The 22567-nt window shown below is 33.9% G+C and overlaps 1 protein-coding gene across 4 annotated transcripts in view; it reads right to left on the bottom strand.

Annotated features, from left to right (window-relative positions):
- BCHE (butyrylcholinesterase) overlaps positions 1-20343 on the bottom strand; it is a 54223-nt gene extending 33880 nt beyond the window's left edge. For 3 of the 4 annotated variants that reach the window (XM_070406870.1, XM_070406869.1, XM_070406872.1), the window contains exons 1-2: positions 20257-20343; positions 14688-16212 (exon numbers count right to left, since the gene is read on the bottom strand). In XM_070406870.1, coding sequence (XP_070262971.1) covers positions 14688-16204 — 1517 coding nt within the window. In that variant the 5' untranslated portion in view covers positions 16205-16212; positions 20257-20343. Of the gene's footprint in view, positions 1-14687; positions 16213-20256 lie in introns of those variants that run through there. The other variant, XM_070406868.1, reaches the window with a different exon arrangement.
- Positions 20344-22567: the final 2224 nt, after the last annotated feature.

Genomic DNA, 22567 nt, shown 5'->3' with positions numbered 1-22567 from the left:
TGGGTCTTTGCAAGCAATATTTTATCTTCCCAAAAGACTCTGATTCATTGAGAAAGATATCCTTCCATAAGACTCTAGGACTGGATTGCAGTTCTTCTATATTTTATCCCATAGAACTTAGCCATATTACACTCCTTACCACTATGTATGGTAAATTGCTTATTTGTTGCTCTCTTCCAGCATTAGGTGGTAATCACCTTGGTGGAAGATCTGTGTTTTATTCTGTACTATGTTTTCCATAACATTTAGCATAGTGCCTGACACATGATTGGTTTTCAATATATTTATTTCATGAATAAATTTATAAAATATTATAGAGATGTGGAGTAAAATTTAATATAAAATATTTGTTTTTATAATCATTATCGATGTTCATAATATCAGAAAACCAAAAAAGGCCTAGAACTAGATGCCCGAATAATGTTGCAATAGCATCTTTATCATAGTAATTATGTAGTTTATTTTAATCTGCCTGAATAATAGTCAAAATGATTAAATTTTGTTCTGGTTGTTCTAATGACCAAATTGGGTTCTTTCCATCTGTTAATTATGAAAAACTCAGTTGTAAAATTAGAGAAAATAGCTTGACAAGAACACTGTAATCTTAGAAACAACTATTATTAATGTGCTATGTCTTTGGCAGGATAGGTTAAATAGATACTATCAAACCTTTACCTTAAAACAACAATGATACATCATATTTTCCTTAATAATCCATGATATTTTTCCCATTTGTTTGATGAAATGGAGATGAAAACTCAAGTAGTATGTAATTTCCATGTCTCTCTTATTTCTGAGATAAATATTACAGAATAACAACAACAAAAAGTTTTGTTAGGTTCCTCGCTTTAGTTTATTCAATTTTCTAGCATGTGGCATATTTTCACAAGTTTAGAAGAATTCTTTAGATTTAGGTAAATTATAGTTGAATTATAATATTTATTTGCTTATCTTTATGACTTCATATAACATTCTTTTCCTTTTCCTTTTTTTTGGCTGCAATCTCCATAACAAAGACCATTTTAAAGTAAATTAATATTTTCTAGAAACTTGTTTGTCTAATAAGTTTCCTAGGAAATATAATTGAAGTTATCCCTACCTGATACACAATCATATTTAACACAAAAATATTTATAGTTTTTTAAAAAAGTTATCACTGCACAGTACACTGAGATAGTTATTTAAAATGATTAAGATAAAAATGATGGGAAATTTTAAAAAAATTATTGATTTTTAGAGAGAGGAAGGGGGAGGGCAAAAGAAAGGGAAACATTTATATGAGAGCGAAACATCCATCGGCTCCCTTCTGCATTCCCCCTACCCGGGACCAAGCCTGCAACCAGGGCAAATGCCCTGACAGGGAATCAAATGGTGACCTCCTGATTCATGGGTTTATGCTCAACCACTGAACCACTCCGGCTGGGCAATCTATATGTATTTCTTAAGTTATTATAAAATTATTCCCTTTTATGATAAAAGAGTGTTATTTGGTATTTAGGTTGTGGAAGACAAAACTGCTATAAATTTTTTTCTATGGTGTAAAAATGTTTCACCTTTGTTTTCTGTAGGCTATTTGGGGGTTTGAATGGCTAACAAAAGCAATATGATTGAAAATATTGAATTCCAGGTATTAAAATAGAAAAATCTAATTTCCATATGGTTTAAATATTATGTAAAGTATACCTTTACATAATATTTCATAAAGTTATGAAATATTAAAATTTTACATCAAGACCACACTACTGCCAAATTTGAATGTTCATGGGTTTCTTATGTGCCATACTAATTAAAACTTAAATACTTAAAAAACAATTTTTATTCTTTACATTGTTATATAATAAAAATTTAGTATGAATAAGTAGATGTTAAAGATTTTTTTTGACATTCAAGATGCTTTACAATATGTTGTTTCACATTATGTATGTGCCTGAATAATCTGATGTAACTATTTAGATCCACTGCTCATATTTAGAATGTTTATCAGTGGTATAAGGCAAATGTGTCTTAACTATATTCCCCCCTAACTATCTCACACATATTAAAATGTATTTTTTATAATCCAAGAGTAGCATACTTTCATGTTACAGTACCTTCCAAGCTAACATACACAATGTGACACTATACACGTTTCTCCAAGAGAGGTGGTATGGTTTTTATGAGTACCAAATTTTTATAATAGTAAAAGTTGACTAAGCATGTCTAGTAGAGCATAACCCTTATTTAAATTTCCTTAACCATCAAATACATTTTAGATACATTTTAAATACATTTTAAAAAATAGTATTATCAAGATAAGCATTATTTTGTTATCATAACTTATTGAAAATGCCACTATTTTTTGGTCTGTCATAAGAGTCAGTAGAGTTTTACACATTATTAGAATGGTGTTTTATGTTTATGATTCCTAGTAATATTAAAATTGTAATTCTTAGTTATTATTGCTATGCTACAGAATTGTATTAACTGCTTTATATACAATTTCGAGTGGGTGGAAGTGGAAGAGAGTATAGGGGGATAAATGTTGATGGGAAAAAGAAATGAAATGCAATTTAAATATAAATAAATAAGTAAATACATTCTTTATTTTTGCTCCAATTACAGAAGTTGAGATTAATTCAGGGGACAAAAATAGTATGTTTAATGCAGACTATATTTAGCTTACTGAATTTTTTAAAAATAGACATCTGACAGTAAGAATTAGTTTTATTATCTATAGTTATACTCAATATAAGCTACAAATAATATTCTTCTGAGTTGTGGTTTTCTGGCAGCAGACACAAATTCACTCAGAAAGTTTCATGAAAGTTTTCCATATTGTCTCTACTAGGTAGAATATGCCCATCAAAGTATTTTCATATGCACTATATATAGTGCCCAGGAGAGTTATTTCTAGTATATATACTTCCTTTATTTGAGTGCTAATGTTGCATTTTAAGGGATTCACTGCAGGCTTTGCATAGCTTTAACTATAATAATAACAGTGTAATATGCAAATCAACCAAAGGACCGAACAGCAGAACAACCATCTCCATCTAGACAACCTTCCGGATGGCACACTATGACACATACTGGTGCCAGGCCAGCCAAGGCTGGTGCGATGCGATTGGTTGGGGGGACCTGCCATCACCCCATAGCTCAGGCCACCCTCTGTGGAGCGGTCATTGGGGGGCTCCATGGAACTGGGGAACTGAAAAGGGGGGTGTGGTGGCAGGCGCAGGAAGCGCCAAGCCAAGGCAGGTGCAGGAGGGGGATGGGGCTGTGAAGGCAGCTGGGGCCATGAAGGTGTTCCCTTGCAAGAATTTCGTGCATTGGGCCTCTAGTCACTTTATAATGTTTGTGCCCATTTTGTCCTTGGGCATGTTGTTTTGTTGTCAGCTTTCCACTTTGAGGAAATACTGGGACACTGAACACCACTAGACAAATTGCCCCTGGGAGTAAGGATGCATTGCGTCATCAGCTCTGCTTCAGTGGCCCATCTGGAAAATCAAGTTCTTCTGTTTAAAATTAGTAGGAGTTTTAGATGTTGGTTTCCTTAGCAGTATTTGAAGCAAGCTGTTAGCTGTTATTCCTTTTATCTCTTAAAATGTTTTTTATTCTTTAGTTTACCATTACATAAATAACTGGTGCGGTGCTTTTATATAAGACAAACTGTGCTAAGATCAGAGGATAAAACTGAAGTGGAATTTCTGGAAGAACAGAAACATCTGACTCAAAGTTAACACATGAAAGCATGCAGTTAATGTTGGTAGTGATGGTTTCCTCTGGTTTCATTTTATTGCTTGTATTTTACTTGTTTTAGTTTAAATTGACTGAAATTTATTTCACGGCAATTATGAATTATGAATTATGAAGTGAAGCTGCTGCAGTACAATATCAATAGCTAAAATAAATACAATAAGTCTTTTATTTTTTTCAATCAGTCATGGAAACAGCAGCTATGTTAAATTTTAATCTGTGCAATATAAAAACACAAGCAATGAAACAATCTTGCTCAAAAGTGGAAGACTCGCCCGGGTGGCATGGCTCAGTGATTGAGCATAGACCTATGAACCAGGAGGTCACGGTTCGATTCCCGATCAAGGGCACATGCCTGGGTTGTAGGTTCCATCCCCTGTGTGGGGCATGCAGGAGGCAGCTGATCAATGATTCTCTCATCATTGATGTTTCTATCTCTCTCTCCTTCTCCCTTCCTCTCTGAAATCATTCGCTATTTCAAAATTCACTTAGATTATATACCAATGAAATTTTAAAGATGTATTAATATATAAGTAGAACTTTTTTGTTGTTGAACTAATTTATTATATTCTTCTTTTGGATATTAAATTATCAAATATTTGCATGGATCATTTTACTATATTAACATTTAGATGAGCTTTTGCCCTTCTGATATTAATCTTTACTTTCCACAGCTCACTTAACATTTTATGGAAACCCTAACATGCAAGCTGAGCTCTCCTAGCTCCAACCCAGAACCAATCTTGAGAATTATAGCCAGGACATTAGAAATTCAGGGTATCCCTTGAAAACCCACACTTACCAATCCCTGCTGTCCTGATCCAGTTGTGAGAGCCAACTCAGGTTAGTGTTCTTTTTTTTACTGTTCATCCCACTAATTGTGGGCCCTTCACTGAATGTTTCTCAGTTTCACTAACCCCTACTCCTAGGGACTATTTTCAGTTCTATGTAGTACATCTGACATGCAGTTAGAATTACCAGATTTAGAAAAATAAAAAAATAAAAACCCAAAACACACCCAGTCAAATGAGAATTTCAACTGAACAAGTAACTTTTTTTAGTAAGTATGCTCTATGCAGATTTATGGGACATGTACTAAAATAATTAATAATAATAATAATAATAAAATTTTGAGCTGATCTTCTAATTTAGTTGGGTATTCTATACTTTATCTGGTAACCCTACTTTGGTATGTGTCTAGAAATATGTGATGTGTTTTACATATATTTTTTCAAATTTCCATGATAACTCAGGAAATAGACTTTAGTATTCCTATACTAGAGATAAAGAAAAAGGAGATTTAATTATTATTTTCTTTCCCCCGGGTACACAAAAATTTTATAGAAATGGAGCAAAGTACAGGGACGATGTACTTGGTTTCCATCCGACCACAGGGTTCACATTGTACCTCTGGCTTCTACTGATAAATATCTGCGGAATTTTGAGCAGCTTAAGCTCTTTAAGCCTCAGTATCCTTGTCACCACCTGTTGATGACGATCACATTTCCCTAGAGAGCTATCATAATGAAAGTGAAGTGCTGAGCGCAAAGCCAGTCCTTAGTGGTTAATAAATTTTAATTAATATTATTCACACAAATAGCACAATGGGCTTAAAGTGATTAATCCAAAGGCTATTTGGTCAGTACTTTTTTTTTTTTAAATCCTCACTCATGGATATGCGTTTATTGATTTGAGAGCAAGAGGACGGGAGAGAGAGAGAGAGACATACATCTATGTAGGGGGGAAACCCTGATCAGTTGCCTCCTGTACATGTCCCAGTGGGGGATTGAACCCGCAACCTGTGTATATGCTCTGACCAGAATCAAACCAGCTATCCTCTAGTGTATGGGATGACACTCCAACCAACTGAGCCACATCGGCCAGCCCTGGTCAGTACTTTCTGAGGCATATACTGACCACACAATAATGCTAAATAATAAGAATAATATTACATTGAATAAGTGTATTTGTTGGTTAAATACTTATTTAATAATATTACTCAAGGGCTCAGTTATTTTTATTATGACATATTCACTTTATTTTAACAAATTAATTTTTCTGACATCGCATATTTCCCTGAATACTAAAGGACACATAGAAGACACTACAACACTTGGTACCTGGGTCAATATTTTGTTACTACTTTTACTAGCTCACATATCCAAGGTTTTTCCCCAAGCTGCTTGTCTTGCTGTTAGTCTCTGACCTCTGGGACTATTGTAAAATTGCTTGCTTCCTACCTTAGTTCTCAGAACATTGCTGCTTCCAATTTGTCTCTCATCTTCAAAAATAAAAGGTTAGTTCTTTAGAATTTAGGTCACATGACAAGCCAATAGGTTCCAAATGGTAAAATACAACCCTTTATGTGGAATAAATATAGGGTGAGCAAAAGTAGGTCTACTGGTATAGTTGTCAGTATAGGAAACACAGCTTATTCCTGTATTATTATTTATTTATTATTATATTTATTATTATTAACATACCTTTGCCCACCCCTATATCAAAAATATTTCACGAAAGCCTTTTTTGGTGTTCAAAATATATGGGTGGTGTTTTTATTTTTCCTTTGTGTCCCGTCTCTTGATTTCCTCCGTTTGTGCTCCACAAAATCCAAGTTACTAACAGCCTGACTTCTAACCAAGTGGCTTGCATTGTATTTAGGTGCACTGTTTTCTTACAATGAAATAAGCGATGGAAGAAAACAGATAGATAATGACAATGCTGACACAAAACCAAATTAGTCACATTAATCAATGTACCAGTCCCATCAGCCCAGAAACATATTGCAATATTCCCCGTATAAAAGCAAAAACAATCATTTCACTTCAGAGTAAAGCTCTTTGACAAACTTGATCCAAGCTGCAATTCTAATTCCTTGTCTCCCTTTTTTTGTGTGTGGAATATTCATTAAGGTTTTTGTTCCCACCGTTCCTTCAAAATATCACATCTTAGACACCAGTAACCTTCATATTTCCAAATCCACAGACCTTTATATACAATTTCATATAGTTTTCATTATACTCATTCCATAATTGATACAGTTAATAGCTCCTTCCTTGAATGTTTTCTTCATTTGGTCTTGGGGAGATATTATGCACTAATTGTTCTTCTAATTCATTGGCTATGTGTTATCTCTGCTGGTTGCTCTTCTTCCTCCTGACATCTGACCTTGGAGTACTCAGACACCTGCTCTGTCTACAACCTCCATAGATGATATAATCCTGTCCTATGGCTCTTAATACCATCTTCATGCTGTTAGGTATCAAATTTATCTCTAGTCTCAATCTCTCTCTTGAATTCCAGACTTCAGTGTGGAATAGCTAAGAGAAAATATTTAGTCAGTGCATTTTGTTCTTTGTGAAATTTGAAGTTATTACTTTATATCTGACAAGACTTTTAAAGTATTATATTTTTACTATGCTTTTAATAAAGCATAATTGATTAATTAATTCTAATGTCTGACTGAAGTTAAGATTTACAAATGTTATAGTTTTTCCAAATACAGAACGCACTTGGAAAAACATAGAAAACAAATCACATTTCCAAGTATATGGATCCAATAAATAGGATTTTTCATTTTTCAATGAGCGCCCTTATACTACAAAAACATTAGCTGTTCCCCTCTTCACTGTGATAGAGTATTTTGAAGCACTTAGTCAAACATATTTTAGGTTTATAGCTATTTCATAGATGTAGCCCTTTGGGGATCTGGTTTCTTCTTCTCCTTCCACTGTCACTGTTGGTAAAATATAGCTGCACTCTGAAATGGTTTTGCAAGTGATCTTATGTACACTTTAAATTGTCCCATAATGTAATTCTTCCTTTTCTAATAAATTACACTAATGCATATATGTTTTTTCACCTACATTTATATTTTATCTGGTAAACTATAAGTACTATAACAGGAACACCCAAGCTAACATTTATTGTTTCATTTCTTGTAAAACAAGCCCTCACCTATTTCCTAAGGGGGAATGAAAAGATTTGAAGTAATAGAACATTAATGTCATCATGACAGCGATAAAATAAATCCAAAGGGATTTGAACCCTCGCCCTTTTGCAAAGTCATCAAAATGCCCCAGCTAGGTTAATTATGATAATGTACCACAATAATTACAGAACTTGAGGGTAAGGATTTTTTTCTTTACTCTAGAAACCACATGAACTATTAGTTGTCAGAAAATATAATTATAATCCTGATAAGAATTGGACTAGATGGGCCAGATAACAGACTTTCACACACTTACACTTCTGTCTTCATGTCATGATGTCTAATTTTAGTCTGTTCTCTATCCTTACCTCTGTAACATTAACCAGGCAGGTATCAGCATGCTAACATGTTAAAATTATAAGTTTGCAACCAAGTGCATTTCCTAAGTATATTTAATGAGTGCTTTCAGTAATTCATAGTGAAAGCAGCCTGGTAAGTGGATAATACAAGGAAATGAAAGTTAATCATCTTGAGTCATAGTTAATCTTTGTTCTTCCACCTATTAGCTCCAATTCCCTTTTCTTCTATGGCCCACACTTTCCTCCTCTAAAAAAAAAAGTGTTAGATAATGTCATCATTTCAGCATTTTTTTATTCTAAGAGAATTCATATATTTTGTTCTTCATCAGTGTAATTGTACCATTCATGTTAAAAATACCTTTAGCTCTTATTCTTTGAGTATATTTAAGAAATCTCTTATTAAGAAATGTGTTGTCATGAAGTCCTAGAATATTATTCTTTAAGTTGAAATATATAACAAAAGTAGATTCAGGTGTAACTTGAAAATTAATTTCTTGGTGAAAGATTTTGCATAAAATCTATATAATGATATAGGCACATGCTAAATTCCTATACAGAGATTTAGCAAAAGAAGCCCTAGGTCTCCACTTACACTTTCTTTTTGAATTTCCTCAGTTTTTCTATTGCCTTTTGGAAACATAAATTAATTCCAGAAAGGAAAAATCAAGGAATACACAAAAAATACAAATATATCATTTTAAAAATAAGTAGAGTTAAAATATTATTTAATTGATTACTTTATTATTTGTGTCATATATAACTAAACAAAATAGAAATGTACCTTTTAAAGATTAAATATAACTAAATCAACTTCACATTATACATTTTAAAATTTGTTATTATTGAGTACATTTCTAGTGGTATAATGAAGTCATGGTAATGTACATGAAACACCCATTCCTCAGTGTGTGTGTATGTAAATATATCTCCTAAATAATTCAAATCAGAAAGTTCGTTGCTCTAGAAATATGAAAAATATGTAATTTTAGCAATTATTATTATAATTTACTATACAGAAAAATGCTTATTTTTAAATGGCTCAATTGTTTCAGTAAAATCTTGTGCACTAAGAAATGATGGCTTTGCATTTAGTTTAATCACACCTGCTGAGTGGTACAAAAATCAGGAACTGTTTTATTTTTTGGAACTGAAATCTTAATAATATATTTTTGTTTCATTTTAATAAATCATTTCCTTTGTGGTAAAGTGCATTACAATGTAAATGAATAAATAATAAATAAATTACATGAAAATAGCAGCAGGAATGATGCTGTGAAGTTACTTACAAGTATATTAATTTTTTTGTTTGCATGATATCAAAGTAGTATAAAATAAAAGTGACTTGCATCATAGCATGTATTTCTGACCAAAGCATGTTAAGAAACATCAAACCTTTTAGAGGGGCTCTGAAGAAATAAATTACCACCAGAAGAACAAACACAGAAGCATGTTAATTGCCTCACTTTTGCAGTTTATTTCTTTGAAAATGTAATCGATTAATTTGTTAAGCCTGAAAGTTAAATAGTTGCACATTATGTGGTAAAAACCAAATTTAACATTAGATAAAAATAGATTGAAGTGGTTTGTACTTAGCAGAGGAAAAATGGAATATTTTTATGGAAAAAAAGGAATGCAATTTCCTGTCATTGATAAGGTATATTTCAATATGTCAGTAAGGGAGGTATTTTTATGTCCCCATTTTACAGATAAGAAAAAAATGTAGGAAATTTTAATAACTTTCCTAAGGTTATAACTATAGAAAGATTAACATTGGACATAAAATGGTAATCACATATGAGAGGAAGACTGTGTAACTATGAATGGCTACCCTTGATGTAGTCCAAGAGGAGCTCTGAATATAGCCCCCAGAGAGCATAGCACCCAGAAGATGCTTTACAACAGTAGGAGATATCCAGAGGGGTCCTGGAACAATATCTTCCTCTATCTCACATGGTGCTCTTATTGGATTTTGGCTTATTTTTCTGCTTTAGCTGTTCCGGTTTCACTGATAAATCGAGTTTGATTTCATCAGTTTCTGTATCACTGAGATGGTGCTGCAAGGATGCCCTTACGTGCTGCTAAGTTGAATTTGACATTCACCAAATTATTGCTTGGATGAATAACTGATGGATATGTTATATTGATATTTTAACCTGTATTACTATAGGATATCGGAAGGAATGCCCATATGGACCTGTGTGTTATTTGGGTAAGATTTTAAGTTCACTTTCCGAGATGGAATTGAGGTTAAAGCAGGAACAATCAAAATGCATAGAGGTTCTAATTCTAATTAACAAATATCTAACATATACCACAGCTTCTGTTTTGTAAGTAATCTCCAACACTGCAACTAAAGATACCAAATTTGAACACCATTTAATGTTACCACAGAATAATGTTTTCTTTATTTTTGTCAAGAAGTCAAATTATAAGCGTTTTTAAATACAGTCAAACCTCGGTTCTCGAATGTCTCCCATATCGAGCAATTCGGTTCTTTCTTGCCCAATATGTTCATGGAAATGGACAGGGATGTTTTGCTTGTCAAACAAAACTTTGGTTCTGGACCCTGCAACCCTTTCCTACTGATACCTGTATGATCAGTTACGCCTCTCTCAGATGCAAACAAAGGAGAGAACACGCAAGTATTACTTTTCTCACATTGTTAACATCTCAGGAAATTGTGCTGTGAATATTTTTGTGTTTTTTATTTTGTTGTTGCTTATTATTATTAAATACATACAGTAAGAAGGTTAGTGATAGTAGCAAAGTGAAAAGGAAAGTTGAGAGAACAATGATAGAGCTTAGACATGTACTATATATAAGAAAGGTTAAAAAAGAGAATCATTTGTGGGTCTGGCTTTTTAAAAAAATTTATCCTTCATATTAATCCTTTGTAGCCTTTTTTACATCAACTAAAACTATTTTATTATTTTCACTTTTGTATAAATTTTTAGAGGAAATCCTGCAGTGTATAATCTCTTACTACAACTGTATTAAATTAGAAATCCACAGCAAAATTTCTAGAAATTATCCCAGCAAATAACTACTAAATATTTTAGTGACAAAATAAAACATCACATAGAAAAATTCAAAATTATTTTGAACCTAATCATATGAAACATATGTTATATACTTGACATTATTTAAGGAGAATAATTTATTAACACATTTTATAAACCATGAACTTGGAAACTAATTTTTTTGAATGGTAATTGTAACTCCTAGTTCTACTGTTTTTACTTTCTTAATGTACCATATTTGGTTAATGTGGAAGTAGAAATATTCTTATTGACATTTGAAATGAATAATTCTTTGTTGTGAAGCTGCCCTATGCATTATAAGGTATTCAGCAACTTCCCTGGTTTTTACCTTAGTAGCAACCACACTCCCAGTCATGACACTCAAAAACCACTGCAGACATTATTCTCTGGACTGAGAACCACAGAGTTAGATTTCTAAATCTAAAACTTTTTTAAGAATATATTTTTATTGATTTCAGAGAGGAAGGGAGAGGGAGAGAGAGAAATAGAAACATCAATGATGAGAGAGAACCATTGATCAGTTGCCTTCTGTACACCCCATAATGGGGATCAAGCTCATAACCTGGGCATGTGCCCTTGACCATAATCAAACCTGGGAGCCTTCAATCTGCAGGCCGGCGCTCTATCCATTGAGCCAAACCAGCTAGGGCTCTAAATCTAACACTTAACTTTGTTTCCATTGGAGTTTAGTTAACCATTCTAGGCTTCTATAAGTATGCCTTGATAAAAGATAATGCACACCAGGAGATTAACATTGTGGTTGCCATGATGTCAACTCTAAACAAATATGAAGTATCTATGTTCAACTGTGTAAATATAGATTATAAAGAAACTCATCCACTAACATGATATCTTGTTATATCTTGTTAAACTCATCAACTAACATGATATCTATAAAGTTTACTTTAATCTCCTGGTTTATAATCTTGCTTATATGAATTTAGCATAATAATTAAAATGTGTCAACCTCCATTTATTTCCCATTAACATATGTTAATCAGAGAAGGAGGTGAGGATTAAGCACTCTATTTTATTGTGTCAAAGAGCCTACTCTCTCATCTGTCACTATCTGAGTGCCATAAACAAGACATTTACCACATTTTATATGCAGAGTTCTCCATTGTGACATGAGAAAATATAAAGTCTTTAATGACTTCAATATGCAAAATATGAAGTCCTTTAGAAATTATAGTAATCAATAATTTTAAGAAATCCTCCTTAAATTATTTATAATCTCTATAAGAAAGAATTAAAAACATATTTAATGATTTCTTATTGAATATAGCCTTTAGGGAGAGAACTGAATAAGATATTAAGTAATTCTAATTCAGATCTAGAAATAAGATGATCCTTCTTAAGCAGAAATTTAAATTGATGTTGAGAAGGCATAAGATATTGCACATCAAGATATTGCACAACCTGCCCAGCCCAAGTGGCTCAGTGGTTGAGTGTAGACCTATGAACCAGGAGGTCACGGTTCAATTCCCAGTCAAGGCCCATGCCAGGGTTGGGGGCTTGATACCCAGTGTGGGGTGTGCAGGAAATGGCCAGTCAATGATTCTTTGAATCATCAATGATTCTCGCTCATCATTGATATTTCTATCTCTTGTAGAGGGCCACCTGGGAGGCACCTAGGCATTTTCTTATAATTATTGTCAGCTGAACTCAGCATAGGCAGAGCCACGCCCTGGGAACATGCTTCCCCAATAAGGCTGGACATGTTAATTAGGCAGGGGCGGAACTAGATATGTAAATCTAGGCCTTTAAAATAAACCTGCTGTGTGGCTCAGCCGCTTTGCCGCCTCTCCATCAGAGAGGATGGCACCCACCTGGCCCCAGCTTAAAATCTATTTCTGCATCTTGGTCTTTAATTTCTTAATCCCCAGCTCCTCCGCTCGAGAACCTGTCGTTTTCCCGTGCGGGTAGTGGGAAACAGAAACAGCCCACCACAATCTCTCTCTCACACTCTCTCTTAAATCAATAAAATACACTTAAAACAGATATTGCACAACTTTAAATAGTATAATAGTCCATGTACCTCATAAAGATTTACATTTATTATTCATACTAGCCTTTAGAGATTCTCATTCAACCATTAACTACATAGTAGTTAAGTATGTATACCCAAGTCAGTACTTTAATGAGTATCCAATATAACCACAATTTTTTTCTCCCAAGAAGCTAGTTTAGTCTAGTTTAGGAGGCTCAGGATACAATGAAAGATAGTAAATGAACAAGGCACAGTCAATAATTTCTATGAGAGTGAAAAGGTAGTCTGAAGCAATTACAACTCTAGGAATTAAAGATCTGCTTAATGAAACATGTAGCTTCTGATGACCTTAAAAATATAGTAGGGCTTGTATCATTTAAAAGGGTAGGAGTAGATGTCCTAAACAAGGCACATAGCAAGAACAAGGCTAAGCTTGAAATCTTTGGCATTCATGAGATAACTGTCCTAGCAAGCAGCCAGGTATTGTTGGGGAAAATGATTTGCAGCAAGATTAGAGAGGCAGCTAATGCCAGATGGAAGAATTTTAACTTTATACACAGTGGATTAGTATCATTTTTTCTTAGAATTACATCATACAAGTATTTTGCAACATGGAGTAAAATAAATTTCAAATGGGAATTGGAAAAGAAAACCAGAATGATATTTCTATCAACATTCCTTTTAATACGAGACAGTATCACAGATTGACTCAATGCATCCGTTAATTGGTGAGTTTCTATAAGCACTGCTTTTAAAATAGATTTCCAAATTTCTACTTTTTCTCATTCTAATTCACATAAGGTATTCCACTGTATAAAATTCATCTTTGTCCTACAAATACAGTTATGAAAAAGCCTATTTTCTGTACATATACTTTTTATATTTAGAAAATATATTAGAATATATATTCAAACCGATTATTTTTTCCTGACTCTTGCAGACATATTACACTATTTGTAACATATGAGGGAAAATGTGTTATTTGGTAAGTTTTCTGATGATTTTAATCAGCCATACGACTGCTCTAGTGGAAAACGGCTTAGATAAACATAAGGAGCTTTGTAGCTTCTGTCCAGCACATGTCACCTAAAATTTCTGAGCAAACCTATTAGGGAAAAAATTCCATAAAATGGAAAACTGTACTCTAAGGTCAACCCCACCACCATCTTGCCTTTGGTTTCCCTGAGCAGGTGTGTGTTTCTTTATGTTATCGGGTACCACTGTTCCCATGCTTAAGAGAGTGAAAAGATACATTTCTACTCTTTTCTAAACCAATGAACATTAAGAACTTTCAGGTTAAAAGGCATGCTCACAGTAATTTTATTTCTCAAGCTACACATCTATTTCCATACAAACTCTGTCTTAGATTGCTAAAGTGCTCTGTGGTATTTTGGAAACATTATCAGAAAATATTTTTCATAAAAGTTCTTTGATGATCTCTTTCAGGCATGCTGATGCAAGGAATTGAAATTCACTACATAGTAAAACACAAAATCAGCTAAAGTACAAAAAGAATAAATATTTAAAATGTTCCCGTGCTTTTAATGAAGTCTACACCAAGCACCAAGCAAAGCTCAGCAAAACAAAACAAACAAAACAAAATAAGAACAATTACAACAATGGCCACTTACCCATATTTTGCAAAATTTGCCCAGTGTTTCATTATGGATCTACTCAAAATTTCTTCAGCTTTTGTGTAATTTACTCTTCTTTCCAGAGGTAAACCAAAGACAAATTCAATTTCGTAACCATGCATCACTCCCATCCATTCAGGCCAAGGAAGTTTGGAGGATCGGTGTTCAAAATAGTAGAAAAAGGCATTATTTCCCAAATCTGAGAACTTTTTGGTGAACTCCAAGGCAGGGCATATGAAATTGTAATCCCCAACAACGTCATCCAACGCCTCACGGTACTTCTCAGCTCTTTGATCATCTAACCAGTCCATGTAATGGAAAAGGATGGATTCCCTTCCAAACTCACTCACTCCTCTAAAAAATATTTTTAAACTTTCTTGAAATTCTTCTCTAGTGATGATACTGTTGTTATCTTTGCTGAAACCAGGGGCACCATATACTAAAAACGCTGTCCCTTCATCTTTATTAACACCCACCAAGATCTGGGTTTTTTTGAACTGTCCAAGTCGGAGTAGTGTGTCTGGCATGTCAGTGAGAAAATCGCCATCCACAATTGGGCCAAAACTTACTGACAAGAGAGTATCATAGGGGACAACAAATACTTCATTCAGAAGAATTTCCTGGGGGTCTTTATTTCGAAGGCATTTGATGATCTCCGTCTCATTTTCTCTAAAGCAACCAATAAATTTAGCTAAGGTCAATGTTCTGTTCTTAGCTTCATCAAGAGATGTTACTGCCCAAGGGGCATTAGCAGACCCGCTTTGCAGAATTGCTCTGGTAAACAGTGGGTGGCTTCTAGGGGAAAGTAGGTGAAGGCTAACTGAAGCTGCCCCTGCACTTTCTCCGAAGAGAGTTACACTTTTAGGGTTTCCACCAAAGGCTGCTATATTTTTTTGGACCCACTGAAGTGCCAACTGTTGGTCAAACAAGCCCATGTTCCCGGGTGCCTCTGAATTTCCTGGTAAAGCTAAAAATCCTAGGGCACCCACCCTATAGTTCATTGAAACTACAATAACTCTCTCAACTCGTGCCAGGAACTTGCCATCATAAACAGGCAAAGATGATGTTCCAGTTTGAAAACCACCCCCGTAAATCCATACCATTACAGTAGCATTTTTTGGTTTAGGTACTGGAATCCATACATTCAGATATAAACAGTCTTCGCTGAGGTCAGTATTTGGATTCCACATCTCGGATCCAAGGAAGCCTGGAAAACTTTGATCTGTGTTCTGATAGCAAGAATTTGCATATTTTGTGGCATTCCAAATATTGGACCACTTGGCCAAGGATTGTGGCTTTTTGAACCGAAGTCTACCAAGAGGTGGCTGTGCATAGGGAATTCCAAGAAAGGCTGTTACTGTGCCCCCAAGAACTGACAAGTTCATCCCTCTGACTTTACCATTCTTGGTTGTAATGATGACGTCTTCTTCAGTGTGTGATTTCCCAATGAGCATCCAGAGCAGAAGAAACATAAAAAGAAGTTGGGTGCATACGATTGTACCCTTGCTCTGCATATTGGTTTCTGAAAGAGAGGTAAGTAGGAAGTTTTAACAGCCTTATGAATCTGGCATTATGTTTTATTGATAAAAACAAACTAAAATGTAGTGCTTCTAATTAATCATACAAATGATGAAAACTAATAAATCTTGGACCACTACAAAGGTTTATGTAAAAAAAAAAAAACAGATAGGAAACAGTTGGAAATATTTTAGTTTTCAATTTCAAAAACAAACAGTGGAATGAAAAGTAGACACTATTTCATTTTGAAAAAAATCATTATAAAACTTTTGCAAGGAAGATTTAGTATTTTATAGGGGATATTTATTTCAAGCATGTATATATACTTCTTACCATACACAGCCCCACCATAAGTGGCATTTAGCGGTAGTCTATTTATTACAGATAAAATTTCTACTTTGGTTAGAGGAGAAAATACAAGCCCATGTATTCTCTGAAATATGTACATGCTGGCTGGTTCTTGACAGAAATGTGAAGTAGGTTAAGAAGCTTTAAGAAACCTTAGTCTTTTATTGTTTTTTTCAGTTTCCATGATCCCTTCTGTGGTCCTTTTTGCTTAGTGGGTTCTTCCTCCATTCAATCTCAGTCTATGCTCAGAAGAGATTTTGGACAATCTATTCATTGCCTGTTAAGTAACATAAAATAGTTGCCTTTTATCCTATATTGTATGAAAACTAACAAATCTGTTATCATTATAAGACCTATACAAGAAAAATTGGAAGTAGAGTTCTATGTATATACTAGAGGCCTGGTGCACGAATTCATGCACCAGTAGGGTCCCTCAGCCTGGCCTGTGGGATCGGGCTGAAACTGGCTCTCTAACATCCCCTGAGGAGTCCCGGATTGTGAGAGGGCAGAGGCCAGGCTGAGGGACCCCACCAGCGCATGATCAGGGTTGGGGAGGGACACTGGAGGTTGGCCAGCTGGGGAGGGGCCGTGGGAGGTCTCCAGGGCATGTCCGGTCTGTCTTGATCAGTCCAATCGGCCAAACCCCAGTAGCAAGCTAACCTACCAGTTGGAGCATCTGCCCCCTGGTGGTCAGTGCACATCATAGCAACTGGGTCGACTATCTGTCCCCTGGTGGTCAGTGCAATCATAGCGAGTGGTTGAGTGGCCTTAGCATACATTAGCATATTACAAAATGCTTTGATTTGTTGAAGGGATGAACAGACGACCAGACACTTAGCATATTAGGCTTTTATTATATAGGATACCAGTTAATTTCTCTGATATTAAATAATCAGGAGGTCTTCTCTACCTGAATTATAATGTCAATGGAAAACCAGTTGCTAATAATATAGCACATGGGAGAAGATGCTGATTTAGAAAAAAATTTTATACTCAGGGATTATTCAATATCTGTTAATTTGATTTATTAAAGTATCTGTGACTAGTGAGGTTAAATGTGTTAGCATGGTCAATATAAGTCTAATTCACCTTCATGTTGCCTATTGCAGAGTGTTACATACAATATTCTTAAATCTAAATTTTAATACTCAAATATGCATTTGTCCACATACTCATTGTTAGTATAAGCAAATATTTTTTTATATAGCTGCAGTATGTATTTAAATAAGCATTATTTTGTCCTTTTCATAATCTGTTATTCTCAAACTTAACTTGTTGCTCTGTAGTTTTAACATTAAGAGATGTTTATATTTTTAATATATGCCATCACATGATTAAACATTCTAAAGAGAAATAATTGAAGGTGGCTATGAAAATGTTAGTCTATATCTCTAAATCTTTATTAATAATTAAAATATTCAATAAGACACAATTGTACTTCTCTTATTAATTCTGGTACAAATTGACTACTATCACATTAAATAAACACTTTGAACATTAAGAATACTTAACATGTTTATCATAAAAACTGTTGTGAATTTTCATGCAAAGTACAACTAATTATCTGAATTTAGATCAGTTAACTTATTGTAATAATGTATAACATTTGAAAGAAAGGCAGGAATTATTGTTTGGAACTAAAAAAGGAAATGAATGATAGGAGTGAGGAAATCTGAAAGATAAGTACCATAGTATTCAAAGTTTATAAAATGCTCCAGGATATAAAAATCTAATGGAAATTTTGAGAAAACATTATAAACTTTTAAAAATATAATTTTCAAAATAAAAAAGGTAAGAAGAAATTTCCTTCATTTTGCATTTTTATTTCAATTTTAAAAGTAGTATCAGAATTCCTTGACCAATTTTCAAAAGAAAATTGTATTGTTACAGTAGAAGATGTGGGTGTTAGAAAATGATTGCTATAAAGAGCAATATATACCCACATATGTTCCATAATTGAGTATCAACCAAATTTTCAAAATAATTGGCCAGCAAAGTACTTCTTACAGAATGGTCAAGCAAATATTGGTAATAGTTTTTTCTGAGTATAATTTTCCAGTATTTTAAATAGTTATAATAGAATATGTATTTCTTTATAAAAATAATTGCCCTTAAAATAGTGGTAAAACAGCTACTTGGATAATATGATCTAGCACATACACTGCTAAAGTGAATTTGGTCAAGTTAAAACAACTAAGCCTTTATACCAAACCTAGAAAGCTTGTTTTGTTGCAGGCTAAGTGAAGTGGGGAACTGAGGCAGTCTATTTATAAATAGACTATACCACTGTCTTTCAGAGATTCTTCAGATACACATGAGGTACTAAAAGGATGTATGCAGATAGAAGAATCTTTATTAGGTGTCAGCAACATAAGATCTGTATCCTCAGTCGGGAAGAACATTCACAAACTTTTCATTGTGTGAATAATTTGAACGTTTAATATTAGAGAGATATCTTGAGTCTCTTTGAACGGTGAATTTGTTTTTAGGTTGACATCTATTCAATTATAATTCTCTTACAATTAAAGAAGCAGGACATTATAAACAAACAGTAACAACAAGTCTAGGAGAATGAAACAGAACTTTGTAAATCTGATTAGAAAATTTATTTGGCATCCAAAAGGCCATGTTACTTCAAATTCACAGAGATTCTAAATATTTTTATTTAAAGGATAAAGCCACTCTCTAAAAGTTCATGCTCATCCTTAAAAAAGGTAACTATTTATACAGGTGAACTTCAGTTTATATTACGGAAGGAAGCATTACACAGGCTAGTAATAGTAGCTCCAAATTGAGCTTATTATCATGCATTATATTCATAAGCATTTGAAAGGCATACTCTAAAATCTGAAAAATAATAATACAAATAGAACTCATAAACAATGAAATATTTTTTCACATTTAGTTTGCTTTTAATCATTCATACAATTTATACTTAATGCTTAATCTTCTGGTGAAAAAAGTACTGACATCATCAAAATCAAGGTAAGTTTACAAGAGTAGAATATGGGCAGAAGTCTATATTTGCTTATAGTCTCTATAATAATAAAAATCATAGTAAATGTAAAATATTTTGCTATAATTTACACACATATTGAAAGAGGACAAGCAAGAAAAAGGGGGCACATTTTGTAAATCAAATTAGAAAATAGATTTTCCTTTTAGCTATATGAAACTTAGACCTTTCCTTTGCCAATTGACACTGTTAAAGTTTCAGATGGTAAAGTGTTGATTGAGAAAAGTACCCTGTCATGCCAGACAATAAGAGAACTATTCTTTTCATGAAACTTAGAAAAAATAGAGTAAAAGTAGTCTAAGACCACCTTTTTAAACTATTTTAAGGAGAAATTCACTAAACAGGGTATTTAAGGGTAAAATAGCATAAACCATTTTTGCTTGGGGAATGCACTAAGAACCCACACAACAATGATTCCACAAGTGCTACGGTTCTTTATACAAAGTTAAACAAACTCACTGTTTCCTCAGCAGTTCAATGGACTCAGCCTATGTTCCCTGAATAATATAAGGATGTGATGCAGGTGCCTGCTCACTTGCCTCATCTGTGTTTTTGCAATGACTGTCCCCCCACAGAGCACCAAAGAGGGACAGTAAACACGTGAAGGGATCAGGATCCTGCTACAGAATGAGTTTCACAGAAACTTGCATCTCTATACAAAGATGGAAATTCAGAGCAACTTACCCGACTCACTGCAACAAAAGATGACAAAGTTTGCAAGGCGTGGAAATCATGTGTTACTTCAGGGAAATGCAGTCTGCAGCTGCTGCTCCAGCCTGTAAATTGGACTGCACTGACATTACAATCAACTGCTACTGACAAAGCTCGCGAGACTTGGCAGCAGCTACTAGCTCTGGAAGCAGCCAATCTTTACTTTCTGACATCTGTTCAGAGGCTAATGGTATGAATGCAATCGTGATCCATTTACAAAAATATTACCGGAATCATGGCTTAAGATTGCAGGCACTCATCTAAGACGGAAGAAATAAAGAAATAGAAGCTTCTTTAAAAGAAGCTGAAATTGAACAGAAAATGAACGTGTGTGCGTGCGTGTGTGTGTGTTTTTAACACTACCCAAACTTTTAAAGATTTGTTTCCCTCTTTTATATATTATATATTTTTTTCTTATGCTCAGTTTAAGATTTAAAGATGAACATGTTGTTCTAAAAAAAACGCTGTTATTGAAATCTCTGTACCTTCAATCTGTGCCAATCATAAAGGAATGTAGAAGATAAATTAGGAAACAATTACTCGGCAGTTAAAGATATGAAAACAGAAAGATTAGCTACATTAACTGAATGAATGTCTCTTATATGTATGTCCTTTCAACCCTCACACCTCAACACTTATTTAAGTCTCAGTAATTTTCTTTTCAGGGGCCCTGCAGGCAGTCACATGTATTAAGAAGCCAGGATTTTCTGGTCAAGACAAGAAAAATACCAAAAACAATGTACCAAACTCTATGGAAAAGACACACTTATCACCTGAAAGTGTGCAAGTTCTTGAGAATGTGTTTATGTCTTTCAGGCTTATTTTTCTCAAATTAAAACTTTGGAAAAATGAAAAGCAAATTAACGGTTTAATGCCTGACTTTCCAATGCAGTTACATTCTTTATATTTTGCAAATACTAAATGCTTTAGCTTTTAATTTTCTCACTCATTCTTGGCTCATTATGGAGTAACCAGCAGACAGTAATTGTAGGTAAGCCCATTTTTGCTTTTTAATATTGTTTAAGATTTCAAGCATGCAATATAAGAACTGTCATGTTATTGATTCTACCTTGTGTCAGTCATTGTAATTGACAGTCTCCATAAATATTTTACTCCAACAAATATATGTGTTAAATATTATTAACCACAATATTAGTTGATGAAGCTCAGAATTATAAAGATCAGAAACTTGCTATATATCTTGTCAATAGAAGCTGTTAGAATCAGAATGTTAACCTAGATTTGTCTGATGTTATATCACGTTAACTGTTTCCAAGATAACATCCATCTTGATCTCAAAGATATCTATTTGGGGAAAATTGTTTCGTAAGAGATATCTGTTAGATAATACACTTCACAATCATAATAATTTGTAATGTATTTGGAATATAGTTGATGAAATGACAACCTAGTTACACAAAAGTTGCAGAATAAATGGTCCAAAGAAGGAAAAATAATTTAAATAGTACACTGACAATTACGCAATGTTTTGTATAGAGATGGCATTTTTGTTCAAAAGGTAGTCGTTCTTTTTTAAAAAAAAATGTTTTTATTAATTTCAGAGAGGAAGAGAGATAGAAACATCAATGATGAGAGATAATCATTGGTCGGCTGCCTCCTGCATGCCCTCTAATGGGATTCAGCCTGCAACCCAGGCATGTGCCCTGACTAAGAATAGAACTGTGACCGCCTGGCCCATAGGTCCCTGCTCAACCACTGAGCCACACTGGCAAATGTAGTCATTGTTATGGCCCACATGAAAAAATATTCATTCATTTAATATATGTGATTTTTTTATCCAAATGTAAAAATTCCTCTCTCCAACACAGCTCCACTGCACTGATTTTTGGGTTAACATGTGATTGGTCTTTTTCTCAAATTCTGCAATTGTTGAGGGATGTTTTAGATGTTAGCGAATTCAACAGAGTATTTGGTATGCTCCTATTCCTAATATCCACTCACTACTGTGTAAAATACATCACATATATACACATATTTTATTATTTTAAACTAGAAGCTAAACAATAATCTGTTATAAGCAGATTTTTATTTTTAACACACTTCAACTGGATAACATCAACTGGTTACAACACCTGACAATTTTTCCTCTGCTCAGGTTTTGCTTGGCTACTGTCCTTTTAGTTCATTTTCTCCCATGATTTTTTTGGCCGTGCCATATTCTATGATGCTTTATTTCAGTACATTGTTTCTTTGTCTGATTTGAGGGTTTCTTTTTTTGTGGCTGAACATACATCTGCTGTTTGCTTCTGTCCGATGTCATCAT

Source organism: Myotis yumanensis, unplaced genomic scaffold, assembly GCF_028538775.1.
Source record: "Myotis yumanensis isolate MYYU_CA2020_CCGP unplaced genomic scaffold, mMyoYum1.0.hap1 SCAF_2, whole genome shotgun sequence".
Taxonomy (NCBI): Eukaryota; Metazoa; Chordata; class Mammalia; order Chiroptera; family Vespertilionidae; genus Myotis; species Myotis yumanensis.
The sequence above is the reverse complement of the archived record's forward strand: the minus strand, read 5'-3'. Positions and strand labels throughout refer to the sequence as shown.